The following is a 12684-nucleotide window of genomic DNA, read 5'->3' on the forward strand; positions in this document are numbered from 1 at the left end:
TACGATTATTGATGTGTTGTATGTTATTATATGTTAACTGTTATATAAATGGTGGACTACTCTGTGAGAAACTGGGATACTGTTGCATGTATACTGTACTAATTAGCCCAGATATTAAGAGGGCCCCTATTAGGCTTTTTACGGGTTTTCCCTTTCCTGTAATGTGTTATATAGGTCACTGTGTTCCTCTCCCACACACTCCTCCCCCCCTGCCTGAAACACCTCCATTGGACTCCTTTGTTTATTACCATAACATAGTCACATCACTATCTATCTAACACTCACGCTTCTATTGGCTAGTGCCTCAACACATTGTACGTCAAAAGACGGGTGAAAAGGGTGAAAAGAGGTGCTGCAGCGCAGGCAGTATGAGAAAAATAAAGAGCTTTTTGAACATTAAAGCATGGAGACATGTCACAGGAGAGACAATGCAAATCTGAACCTGAAAATATGTCCTCTTTGAAAAGGAAACAAGCTAAAAAGAGAACCCCGCTGCGCTGACAGTTTAACCTTATTAATATTAGCATAGTGCACATGTTCACACACAACATTTTTCAGAAGTCTCTATACCTTTCAAAGCCTGACCATTGATACAATTACGTTTCATTGCTCTTAAAACCTATTTCACTGTTTCCCCCCCCCCCCCTTTTGCTGGTGAGTGAAACATGGATGCAATTTAAGAGACATGGGAAGTACCTCCAGACACTAGCATACCATGTGCAACAACTATAAAAAATCTGAATATTGTTTACATTGTAAAGATCAGAGTGTGAAATACGACTGCACGCCAACAATCTCTCTTTGTGTGGGCTTGCTTGTGTTTGAGTAATACAAAATAGACAGAAACAAGAGGGACTGATAAATCACACGGTGGCCCTACATGCTCTAATAAAACCACGCTGTTCCCCTTTCCTTGCACTGTGGGTTATATCTGAATGGTAAAACAGGATTTAGCTGGATTACATTTAGACTTGATGATACATGTAATTTACTGTACATCTCCACCTAATCCTCTGGGTAGCACTTTAATGCAACACATATTTGGAGCATTTACATTTAATGTTCTGCCTTTCTGCTCTGTAGCATTCTAATTCTATTATCTATACCTTAAGAAAGTGGTTCTCAAACTTTTTTCAATAATGTACCCCCTTTGAAAAAAATATTCAGCCAAGTACCCCCTGATCAGCGCAAACACAATTTGTTAGGGAACAAATGCCTATATAAAGAGGTACAGTGCTGCACCATCAGTGTCTGATTTATTAAAACAACAACCTTGTAACTGAGAAACACTTAAATGCTACATTTCAAATGTTTACAATCCATCACTAAATTCATGGCAAACCAATTGTAACATCATGCAATAACACTAAGACGACATTAGTTGCATTGAACTGATCTTTTTAATAAGTTGTACTTCCAATGTAGTGAGAAACATGGGCTTGTGCTTCACTGAGGATCTTTGTCATTCTGACAGGAAGGCAAACTGCAGTTATTACACTTTGCGTTTTGAAATATGTGTAACTCTGTTAATATAAAACCCACACTGCTCAAACTTCGTTACTTTTCCTAAAATGTGTATATTTATTTATTTTGGGGCGTGGGGAATGAAGAGAAAAAATATATGAGCATTTTATGAGCATGGGATTTTGACCCCTCATATAAACATATGCATAATGCTGCGCTATACTTTGCAGCCACAAGCCGTTGCCAAGCAATGCTTATTGTTTAACTTTAGTTCCATTGATAAGCAGGCAGTCATATCATTAACTAGAACTAGCTAGATCTGATAGATTTGGATATAAACGCGAGTGAAGTATAACCGGACGCGAGAGAGAGATCAGAGATCAGATCAGCTGCTAAGAGTTAGACCTAACACACTTAGCTAGTTTATCTACTCTGGAACTAGCTAAACTAGTTATAAGAAATATATTTATTCTTTACTGTCGGGTCACTCACTTATTACAGGTTCAGCGAGCTGCACGAGACTGACGGGCTGTCAGGAGAGGGAGAGGAAAAGAGAGCACCCCATTTATTTTCCCCATTTTATTATCCAGAATTGCTGTAAACTTTTGAATAAAGTAGTTAATCTACTATTAGTAGTTTGTTTAAATGTATTACTTATGTTGTTTTTTTTCATTAACATAAAATAAATCTCACGTACCCCCTGCAGTACTCCAACGTACTCCTAGGGGTCCGCGTACTCCCATTTGAGAACCACTGCCTTAAGGGAATGTATGTCTCCTTATTGAAATGACTCTTATATTTAAATGACAGCCATAAGTATTGCTCTAACACTGACTTTGTACTGGGTCCTTTAGGAGCCTATCATCTTCTCTGGTCATAGACTGAGTAAAGAAGACGACTCGATCTGGTTCAGATCTGCTGAAATGGAAGACAATGGATTCTACACCTGTGTACTAAGGTAACCTCACAATTTCAGACATTTGGACAAATAAATGGAGACTTGAATGAGTCACCTAGGGTGCGTTACAACTGCCCTAAACATTTATATTAGGAGAAACGTGCTTTAGTTTAAAAAACTCTGTACATCAACTGAAAAGGGCACACATAAGTGATGCACCTAGCTGGGACCGGAGACCTTGTTGGCGTCGGGGGATTATAACGTTGGCAAACTGTCACTGGAAACGTATCTAAAATTGAAGTTTTATTGGCTTATGTTAACAATGTGATCACATGATATCTTCCAATATTATTGCAGATCTTCGGTTAGATGGCTAGCTAACCTAGTCTAGCACTTGCATATTTTCCTTGCTAGTTTCATGGAATGCTGCCAGTTCAGTCAATTGAATATTTACAATATGGCTGTTGGCACTACAGCATAATTTGGCCTGAGTGTTTGTGGTGTGTTTGTGTGTGTGTACATTTGTTTGATACTAGGTTGGTGGGGGTGGGGGTGGTGGGGTATCAAGTTGTGTACCGGTTGGCTTTGTAGCCCAGAACAAAGCTGACAGTGTTGTTTACCTGCAAGCGGATGGTGTGTCTGTGCATAATGAACTAACTTAAAATATGCCCTCTTGTAAATCTGTGTAAAGTAAATATTTGGCCTCCTGTCAGCCAATATCCATAGGGACAAGATCATGTCCTGGCTTATTTTGTAGTAATGATGAGGCATGGTTGTTAAAGGTAAAGGTAACACTCCTCATCCGGATATTTTTTGGAATGATTAAATGGTCATTATCAAACATTTTTGGAAGCATTCATTTGAGTTGTTATGGCCCTACTGTACCTCCTAATTGTTTCAATTGGTCATTATGATTTCTTATTACATGGATAAGTTGAAGTGGCCCTTTTTTTTTTAAGGTGTTTTAAAGGTCAATATTTTACGTCTAGATATTCTAATTTATTTTCCAAAATCTCATCAACAATTATTTTGGTGAGCTTTCATAACTAATGGGTTTGCCAGTCGAAACAATACTGAAAGCAAGACCCAACCTTTAGTAAACAGAATTCTTGAATTGATCAACATTGGAGGTCATTTTCCATCATTCCCTTTTCGGAAAAACATCTCTCCTTTGTGTCACAAATCTTCACCTCCCCTCTCTACTTGATCCTGTTTGCCTCCCTCCTCTGCACACCTTCACCACCTTCAACGTCCTAATCTCTCCAGCTGCCTCCATCTCCAACACCTCTTCCTCCTCCACTTCTTCTTCTTCTTCTAGTTCCTGTTCCATCTTCCTCCATTCCGCTCCCTCTCCCCCGTCTCCTGTTTTTATCTGCACCAGATTCACTTTACCTCCCCTCATCGCCCTCTCCCTCATCCCCTCATCCTCCCCCTCCGTTGCTCTCCACCCACCTCCTTTTCCTGCCAGAGTTTGACACCTTTCCTCCTTAATAAGCTCTCTCTCTCTTTCTCCTTTTCCCCTCGCTCTCTCAGCATGACAACCTAATTAGGGCTTGGTGTCTGTCATTGTCTCAGGGTCTCTTATTAACATACACACACACACACACACACACACACACACACACACACACACACACACACACACACACACACACACACACACACACACACACACACACACACACACACACACACACACACACACACACACACACACAAACACACACACAGGCACTATCCTAGCAGGGAGCAACGGCTGGATCATATAATATTACTAGAAGGTTGTATGTAGAATGTGTCACCATGCACAGAAATCCATTTGGAGAATTAAACTTTTAATGTATTTATTGCCCTCAAGCTCATGTAAATTGTTGTCGCTGTGACAATGAAACACGTTTTTACTCCCAACTCGTAAACTGACACTTGGTTAAAGCTCCTTGGCGATACCTTTGTCACGCATTTTGTACGGGCAGGGTGGTCCGATAGTCTTTAACATGTGGTAAAGGTTGCACATTTAAACACAACATTTAAACATTTAAGCAATTATGAAGGTTATCTCACAGCCTGTAAGATTACAAAAACTGTTGTGCAATACTACTGCTCTAGTGCAATTCACAATTTCGTTCAGTTTAGTACTGTTATTCATGATATTACAACTATCTACTTCAATAACCATACATTTTGCATACTTGTTATACCATGATGTAATTCCCATTTGTTCTGCGCTGTTCCCCTTTGCTGTAACAACGTGAATTGCCCTGGGGTGGGAAAAATAAAAGCTTTTCCTTAACCAATTTCTGATAACTTTAGTTATGTACAGGTTATTTACGCTACGTAAATTATTATTATTATATATTGTTTTTTGGCTAAAATTAATGTTAACTTTTGTTTTCACATGAACAGCATTATCTTTGACGAAAGTCCCTTGCTTGTTTAACCCGTCCATCTATCTCCCAACATACTGACTATATCCTGACTATTTATACATTGTCACAAGACTTCCTCCTTTTCTCCGTCAAAATCTTCACGCTCACTGGAGTGAGCCTACGCATGAAAAGCTTAAAGTAGAGAGCATATGAAGCGTAATACTGTCTTTTGACGTACAGGGCCACTAACCAAGCTGCCGTTTTTAATGAGTTGGGAGTGAGAACACACGGAACCTTCGTATGTTGCCTTTTACATACGCCCACGTCAGCACCCTGAGATAAAAGTCACCTTTCCACCTGACACTGACATGAAAATGAAGACAGGTTCATATAGAATATAAAAAAACATCAGAGCAACCTCAGCTGCTGCCTTAACCTTCCTGAGGCATGTATATAAAATGGGTGTAATCTCATATAGAAATGTTACTGTGGAATTCAATAATTAAATGATCTCTATTTTATGCCAAGGTGAATCCTCTCTCCTATATGACTGGAATGTGTGACTAGTTTGTTCTTCATTAACCAGTCTTTAAACAATACCTGAGCCCATACCGTGGTCCCTTTATTGATTACTTCCTGTCTGTCTTCTTCTGTTGATTTTTCTGACGTCCAGCGCTCTGTCTTTTAACCTCTTTCCTTCTCGCGTGCTGTTTTTCTTTTCCTACTGGGGACAGTTTAGCCATCATGAATCCAAAGCTTCATGCTCTACACAAATATAAAAATGAATATCCAAAAAGTATTCCATGGTGTTTTTCTGATATGACTTCTTTGTGCGGACTGAACATAATCCCTTGATCAGTGTCCTTAGCAATTGTCTGCTTTAAAGAAAACAGCAGCCTGATGAATGTCCACATTAGCCAATCAGAATCGAATATTCAACAAAGAATGATCCACAACTCACTGAGCCAATTAGGAGGTAGAGAAGGGCCATACTAACTAAAATGAATGCTCCCAAAAACTACTCATAAAGGCCATTTAATCGTCCGATAACATTCGATTTACAATTTTTCCACAAGGCTATTCATTAGTTTAAAATAACAAATATCATGATCAATCCCTAAATCCTTCTCCGCAACGGTCTGTTCTCCTTAGGGGCAGTCCGTAAGCAAGAATGAACAACTAATGAAATGTCCAAATTGACCAATCAGAATTGAGTATTCAACTAAGCCATATAAATTAACATCTAGACGTGAATTGTTGACTCATTGCTTTGATTATAGATATGTATTTTAAGGTTGGACGTGGTTTGTTTGTCTGTTGTTATGTTTTTATGCTGTCAAGGTTTATGTGGATCAAAGCAAGATCCGAAAAATAAATTAGGAATTCTCTCCAATAAGTTATCTTTCCAGGAATTGGAACATTGTTTCACTTTCACACCCATGCTGCTTACACATTGTTTAAATCACTATCACTGGTTGGTCTTGCTTATCAACAGCGGATTATTGGAGAAACAAGGTACAACATAGGCACCGATGATCTATTGGCGGGTGGATAAACAACACAGGAGGAGCCCGTGGAGGATGTCGAGTCTTACATCAGTCTCATTGTATCAGTGTTTCACTATGAGTCTCCCAGTGATGTCTTTGTGAGATGCATGCAGGGGGTAGAAAAACAAACCGAAATGACTGATGTGGATACCAACAAGTTGTTTTTGTGCCATAAACCGCACACATCTGAATCAAAGTGATGTGAGGAAGCTCAAAGAGTATAATAAGGCTATCAGCATCTAGTGATTTGCAATAGTTCTGTATTTTAAGAAGAAGTTGACTATTTGGCACCGTGTTTGTGGCTGAATATTGCAACAGTTATAGAAACTATTTTCTTCCAACGCTTTGATGATCAGTTTGACGTGCATTCGGAGTGTCAGTGAGGAGCTCTGTTACAGCAGATAAAGGAGCAAACTGATGGCTTTTGGGAGGGAAAATGTGCCTTGGAAATCTTAGACTTTCCTAATTATCATAAGTATTTGGGGCTGATAAATAATACTTTGTAATTGACACAGTTGGCTTTGAGAAAGGGTTGGTTGGAGTCACTGCAGGGTTTAATATGCAGCTTGTTGCTCATTTAACATATTTGCCATACCTTGTATTGGCATGGTCTCCTAAAAATGAAGTTCCCAAACAACAAATATATATTGTCAACTTGATTTTGAAAATGTCTTTTGTTATGGATAACTTTTCCTCAACATAAACCAGTTATGTGTTTTTTTCCCCTTTCTTCCAATTTACGTCTTTAAAACTGTTATCTGGGAGCGTACATGTTCCCTTCAAAACGACCAATAAGTGTATATATCAATGTAGTTAAAACGTTCTATTTTGCTATACAATACAATTTACAAATCTACCTCTGAACAGTAATTTGACTGGTTCTGCAACTTATAACTCACTTTTCTTTCTTGTGAAAATGTCGCTATATAAGCCATCACATAATGGCAATGACCTTTATACCCCTGTGCTATGTGTCTATATTGGTTTCTATACCCTGTGGTGCATCCACTTACCTGTTCATCTATAGCTCTCCCTGCACTCACCAATCCATCCCTCTTGCCCTCCATCCATCTGCCCATGCCTTATCTTTGTCAGTGGTGATGGATGTGTGTCTGATGCCCTGTTCTTATCATCTTTAGTGCATTAACAAGGCGTGACGGAGAGGGTCAAGGGGAAAAGAACACGTTTCTATGGAAATGTCTTTCCTCCGTACCTTAACAGTTTTCCCTTGCTGCAGTGGAGGTCATTAGAAGACCCATCGTTTTGGTTCTCACCTTTAGTTAAATTAAAATGTGTAGTTCTCAACCTTGATAACATGATATTCCGACCTTCTCTATCGTTGATTCTACATTGGTGGATTGGCGCTCTTTCCTTGGTCTTTGCTGCCTTTGTGACACTGGTCATGCTAATTATGGGTATTCGTAAATAGTCAGTCTGAGCGATTGAGTGCTTTTCACAAACTGGACCATTCGAAAACGATCGGAGCGGTGGAATGTACCATTTGGACATTCAGAGAAGCTCCCTCTTGTGGCAGAGTGAAATCTGGTCGAGTTGTGCAATCATTAAAAAAGAAAAACGTTTAGCTAGCTAACTAGCCTACATTTCCTCCAATTCCTAGCACGATATCATACACATTTTCATTTATTTTCATTGGCATTGGCCTTTAGACTATGATATCTCTCAAGAGGCATCACATTACATATCAAAAGGAACAATTTTAGTTCATTCATTTAAACCAACCTGCACTGTTTCTTATAACTACAACGCTCATTTTAGTGTTGAGTCATATTGGATAAACAAACACATCATACACAGTTTGTTTGTATATTAAATACAAATTGGACATGCGAGATGCAACACATTTCCAAGTGTGTTTTGTAAGCTAGGGCCTAAAGACAGTTGCATGACAAGAATAAGGTAGTTTAAAAGGGCTTTAATTGATGAAGGGTTTGGCAATATAGCAGGAGAGTCTCAATGTTGTTGTGTTTGTACAATGAAAAGAGTTCACCCAGGTGTCAATCCCAATGTTAGGCACAAAGCAGATAATATGAAAGAAAACAGAATATCAGAAGAACTACCTGTGGTCTCATCTTGTTTAAACATTGAAAAATCTCAGCTGAATTCTTAAATATACATTAGAACTACAATATGTTGGCCCAAGGCTAAGTGATTGCTATTCACACTTCCTTTTCATGGCCACAAACAGGCCCTGGCCTTCATGCAGTATGCCTTTGGTCTGCCTTGAGCTTTGTTGCTGCCGGCAATATATATGTCCTTTTCTCTCTGAGGTCGTGACAAGACCCCGTAGCACTGAGACATCCTGCCTTCACTTTGCTGTGACTAAGAATAATAATCTGAATGAATGGTGTTAACTGTTGTTGAGCTTTTTCCAAAAACATCAACACATTTGATTAGATTTTCTTAGGTGGTTTCAGTTATCTGAGACACTACACACAATATACTGTAGTACATTTTACATTGTTATAGTGCTTTTCTAAGTACTAAGACACTTTACAAAAAACATTTCATATTATGCATACAACAAACATACATACATGAAAGAAAGAAAAAAAAATAGTTAACAGTAAGCTTCATTATTCAGGGTTTCCCACACATAGACTTTACTTGGGCGGGCCGCCATCTGCGATCGATTAACTTGTGGACAATGATCCCTCGCTCTACGCCTCCTGTACCCAGGCCCGGACTGGCCATCGGGAGGACCGGGGGGTTTCCCGATGGCCTGGCCTGTTAAGTGGCCTGCTGGCCTGAGGATTTCTTTATTTTTTTTAATGTATTGTGAACGCAACGCTGCACAAATGTGGGTCTGCCTCACACAGGGTGACTGGCTGTCTACATGATGTGGCCTGCAGACATGGTCACTGTCATACAGATCATAAATCAAAGCCCTTGATTGGTCTCTGTGTGTCATTCAAGCTCGGGATAACCTCAGCTCAGGTGAGGTAAAGGACTCTCTGAGTGTTTAGATAGTTAACTTAGTCTAAGTTCTCAGTGGGTCTCAAACGGTTTGGTCACCATTTATGTAAACACATATTTCCATTTGAGGGGGGAGTGATTAGTAAAATATGCATGAATAAAAAATAAAAAAGTTAACTAGGTGAAAAAAGGCAAGAACACTTTTAAAACTTGTTGAGAGCTAAAACTAGTCTTTGCTGCTGCCTCAAAGAGGGGAGGGGGAGAGGAGAGACAGGTGAGGCTGGTTCAGGAGCTCAGACACACTCACAACTATAAATGAACCAAAAATAAATAAATAAACAAGTTTCAGTGTTTTTTCATATTGGAAATGGTATGTTATTGGTTATGGCCATGATGTTATGATTATTGAAATGTATACAGTTCTGTTTCATATAGGTGTTCCCATAGATCTAGTCTCTTTATTTCCCCCTCAAAATACACCAGATTGATGCATTTAACTCCAAAATAAAAGTAGTAACCCATGTCCATATGTTTATTTGTGGGTAGTAGATTTAAACTATACGGCCATCACTATGGGCCCTGCCTGTACCTGTTCGCTCTGCCATCGCATGAAGGGTCTGCTAACAAGCGACCAACAGAAAGGTTAATGTTAATGTTGTTGCACGTCACAAAGGCACGTCACCTCACCTTCTGAAATGTCGTTGAGTTTTATGAAATGCTGTAGTGTTTTGTGAAATGTTGTTTTGACTTGCACTTCAGGGCCACCGTATATAGGGGCTGTGTAAGAGCAAATAACATAGAGGAACCGCACAGAAGAGGAGAGATGAACCATCGAGCAGGTTCCATTAACAGCTTGACTCCTCTCAAATGATTCTAAGCTATTATCTTCTGTATAACACGTGCGATGACTCCTGGTTCAATCGTTCTGTCTTGGTTGTAGCCCCCTTGTCCTCTGATGGTTATTCCGCTTAATTTCATATGGACTACTGAAATGTGTTTACTAACTGTTGATTTCCAAAACACTGCAGATTTCTTGTTTCTATTGAAGTGTGTAGGTTTGTATGAACTAGAAAGAGGTGGCAACCTGGAGTTGATGTTTTAAAAACAAAGGGCATAAAAGTGGAGTGACAATCTCTTTTATGAGACCTTAACTGGAAAATAACATTGCCTGAGACACCATAAAAAATGAAAGCAGGAGGGTGGGAAGGAGAGTGAATCCAGGAAAAAGTAGTTATATTGGAGGGATGCGGAGAATGGGTGAATATATGTAGAGAAACACAGAGGGAAGCTGATGGAAAGAAGAGAAAGATGGAGGGGAGGGTTGAGAAAGAGGTGGAGGAATGAAAGGAGGAAAAAAAGAAAAGCAGAAGTCAATTTTCACTGCAGGTATAAGGACCGCGGTAGGGGGAGAGGGCATGCTGTGACTGCCCGAGACCCTCTATACAGCCGCGATGATTAGGACACCATTGAAACACACTCTCACACACACACAACTTGGAAATACATTGATAAACACAGTAAGAGGTCTCGGTTTAAAACTGTGAGAAATACTTTGCACCAAACTTCTATCCTGCAACACAAAGCGAGTCGTAGGTGGGCACACACACACACACACACACACACACACACACACACACACACACACACACACACACACACACACACACACACACACACACACACACACACACACACACACACACACACACACACACACACACACACACACACACACACACACACAAGGGCGAAGTATGAGAAAGACAGAGGACAAACCAATAGAGAAAAGGACTCTGAGAGAACAAAATAATGAGTGTTGGATCGTGAACAAGGCAGGGTGAGATGAGATATTTCATGCCTTTGCCTTTGCTCACTCTTCACTTCAACACTTTGCATTACATGGAAATGTAACATGTTCTCTGTGAGGGAAAAACACTGGCTAGTGAGTTTTTGAATTGGTTGGCTTGCTGGATAACCTGGTGGGTGAGTAATTGTCTCAGTTGGTGACATCGTGGCTGGACAATTGGCTTGGTGGGGTCTGTGGTTGTTTGGTTTGTTGGCAGGACTACAGGCAGACTGGCGAACTGACTTGTTGGTGATATTGATATTTGCCTGAATGGTTGATGATTTAATCGGTTCTCAAGTTGGCTGGATTCACCGGCCTTCTCATTTCCTGACTGGTTAGCTCTGGCTAATTGGTGAAACTCTTGTCACAAGAAGGATACAAGCAATGATTGTTTGTTCAAATGCTCAATACTTACCTTGTTGAGGTTGCTTTTGGGTAAGGGCACTGAACATGAGGAGAAACATCCCAAGCTTTAGGTCAGTTAGGGTCTAAGGCGTTGTTCACACGGGAACGTTTGCGTTTATGCACAGTATGCGTATTCAAAAAAGTCTTCCGTTCACATGCATTCGTTTCATTTAACGTGTCTGTTCAAACGAGACCGCTGGAAACGCTGTAGTACATATGCCGGGACTGTAAGTGGCGCTGTAACTTCCGCCACAAAATACACCAAAAGCAGCGAAGAAGACTCCGAGCAGCCCCGCAGCAATGTTGCCATGGCTACCCTTCTGTTTATGCCCCGCGGTGGATTTCGCAACATGTAGTTCATGTCATTCTCCATGTCCACTTGTTGCTGATGGTTGTGGTAGAGGAGCTGTAGATTTTGCACTAATATCTGTAGCATGGTCAGTAGCAGTAGCACTAGCAGTAGCTACTGACAGGAGGAAGTGTGTGTGGCGATTGCTGGTATTCAGCGGGATATAGTAATTTCCTCAGCATGTAAATATATGGATAAATGCAACGGGGAAGTTAACTGAAAGAAACCGAATCTGTGGATATTGCATCGACCGACCAAGAAGCACGTCTCCGTGGAGAGGACGCGCTCAGAAAGAGAGATATTCTCTACAAACACCGGGTGAGATCGCTCCTTTGTCAATATAATGGATCAATGCATGAAATCTGACTCTGTTTATTTTGTTTAAGGAGTATATTGGGCGTTAACAATTCTGGTTTGCCTTTTATAATATTATTTCATTCAAGAACCCCTTGTGCGTTTAATTAACACAGCTATTTTTGATAGTTGATCGTTACAGATGGCTACTGGCCATGCTACAGCAGTGAGCAGGAGAGGCGGGGCTATCGTTATTTTTTCAGGAAATATTCGTATAGAGGTGATTACACGGACTCGGTTGACCCCCCCGAGCGTTTCGTTTGCAAATCTATCCACCTTGGGACCCGTTATCGTTTGTGGGGTCCGTTTCTATCGGCCTCGTGTAAATAATAGGGCTATACGCACGCGAAACTATGCAGATACAAGCCGTTTTGTCCCCGTGTAAACGGCGCCTAAATTGCATAACATTCCCCATCTGTCTCTCAGTTCTCAGTTTGGGTTGTATTTCAGAAGGATTACGGGAAAGACTACAAGCCTTACTTTTTGCTGGAAGGATGTGTCATGGTTCAAGGAACAACCCA

The 12684-nt window shown here is 40.4% G+C and overlaps 1 protein-coding gene across 1 annotated transcript in view; it reads left to right on the forward strand.

Annotated features, from left to right (window-relative positions):
- Positions 1 to 12684, forward strand: part of il1rapl2 (interleukin 1 receptor accessory protein-like 2) — a 424793-nt gene that overhangs the window by 209306 nt on the left and 202803 nt on the right. The window contains exon 3 of the mRNA XM_034121393.1: positions 2319 to 2422. Coding sequence (XP_033977284.1) covers positions 2319 to 2422 — 104 coding nt within the window. The remainder of the gene's footprint in view (positions 1 to 2318; positions 2423 to 12684) is intronic.

This window comes from Trematomus bernacchii, unplaced genomic scaffold, assembly GCF_902827165.1.
Source record: "Trematomus bernacchii unplaced genomic scaffold, fTreBer1.1, whole genome shotgun sequence".
Taxonomy (NCBI): Eukaryota; Metazoa; Chordata; class Actinopteri; order Perciformes; family Nototheniidae; genus Trematomus; species Trematomus bernacchii.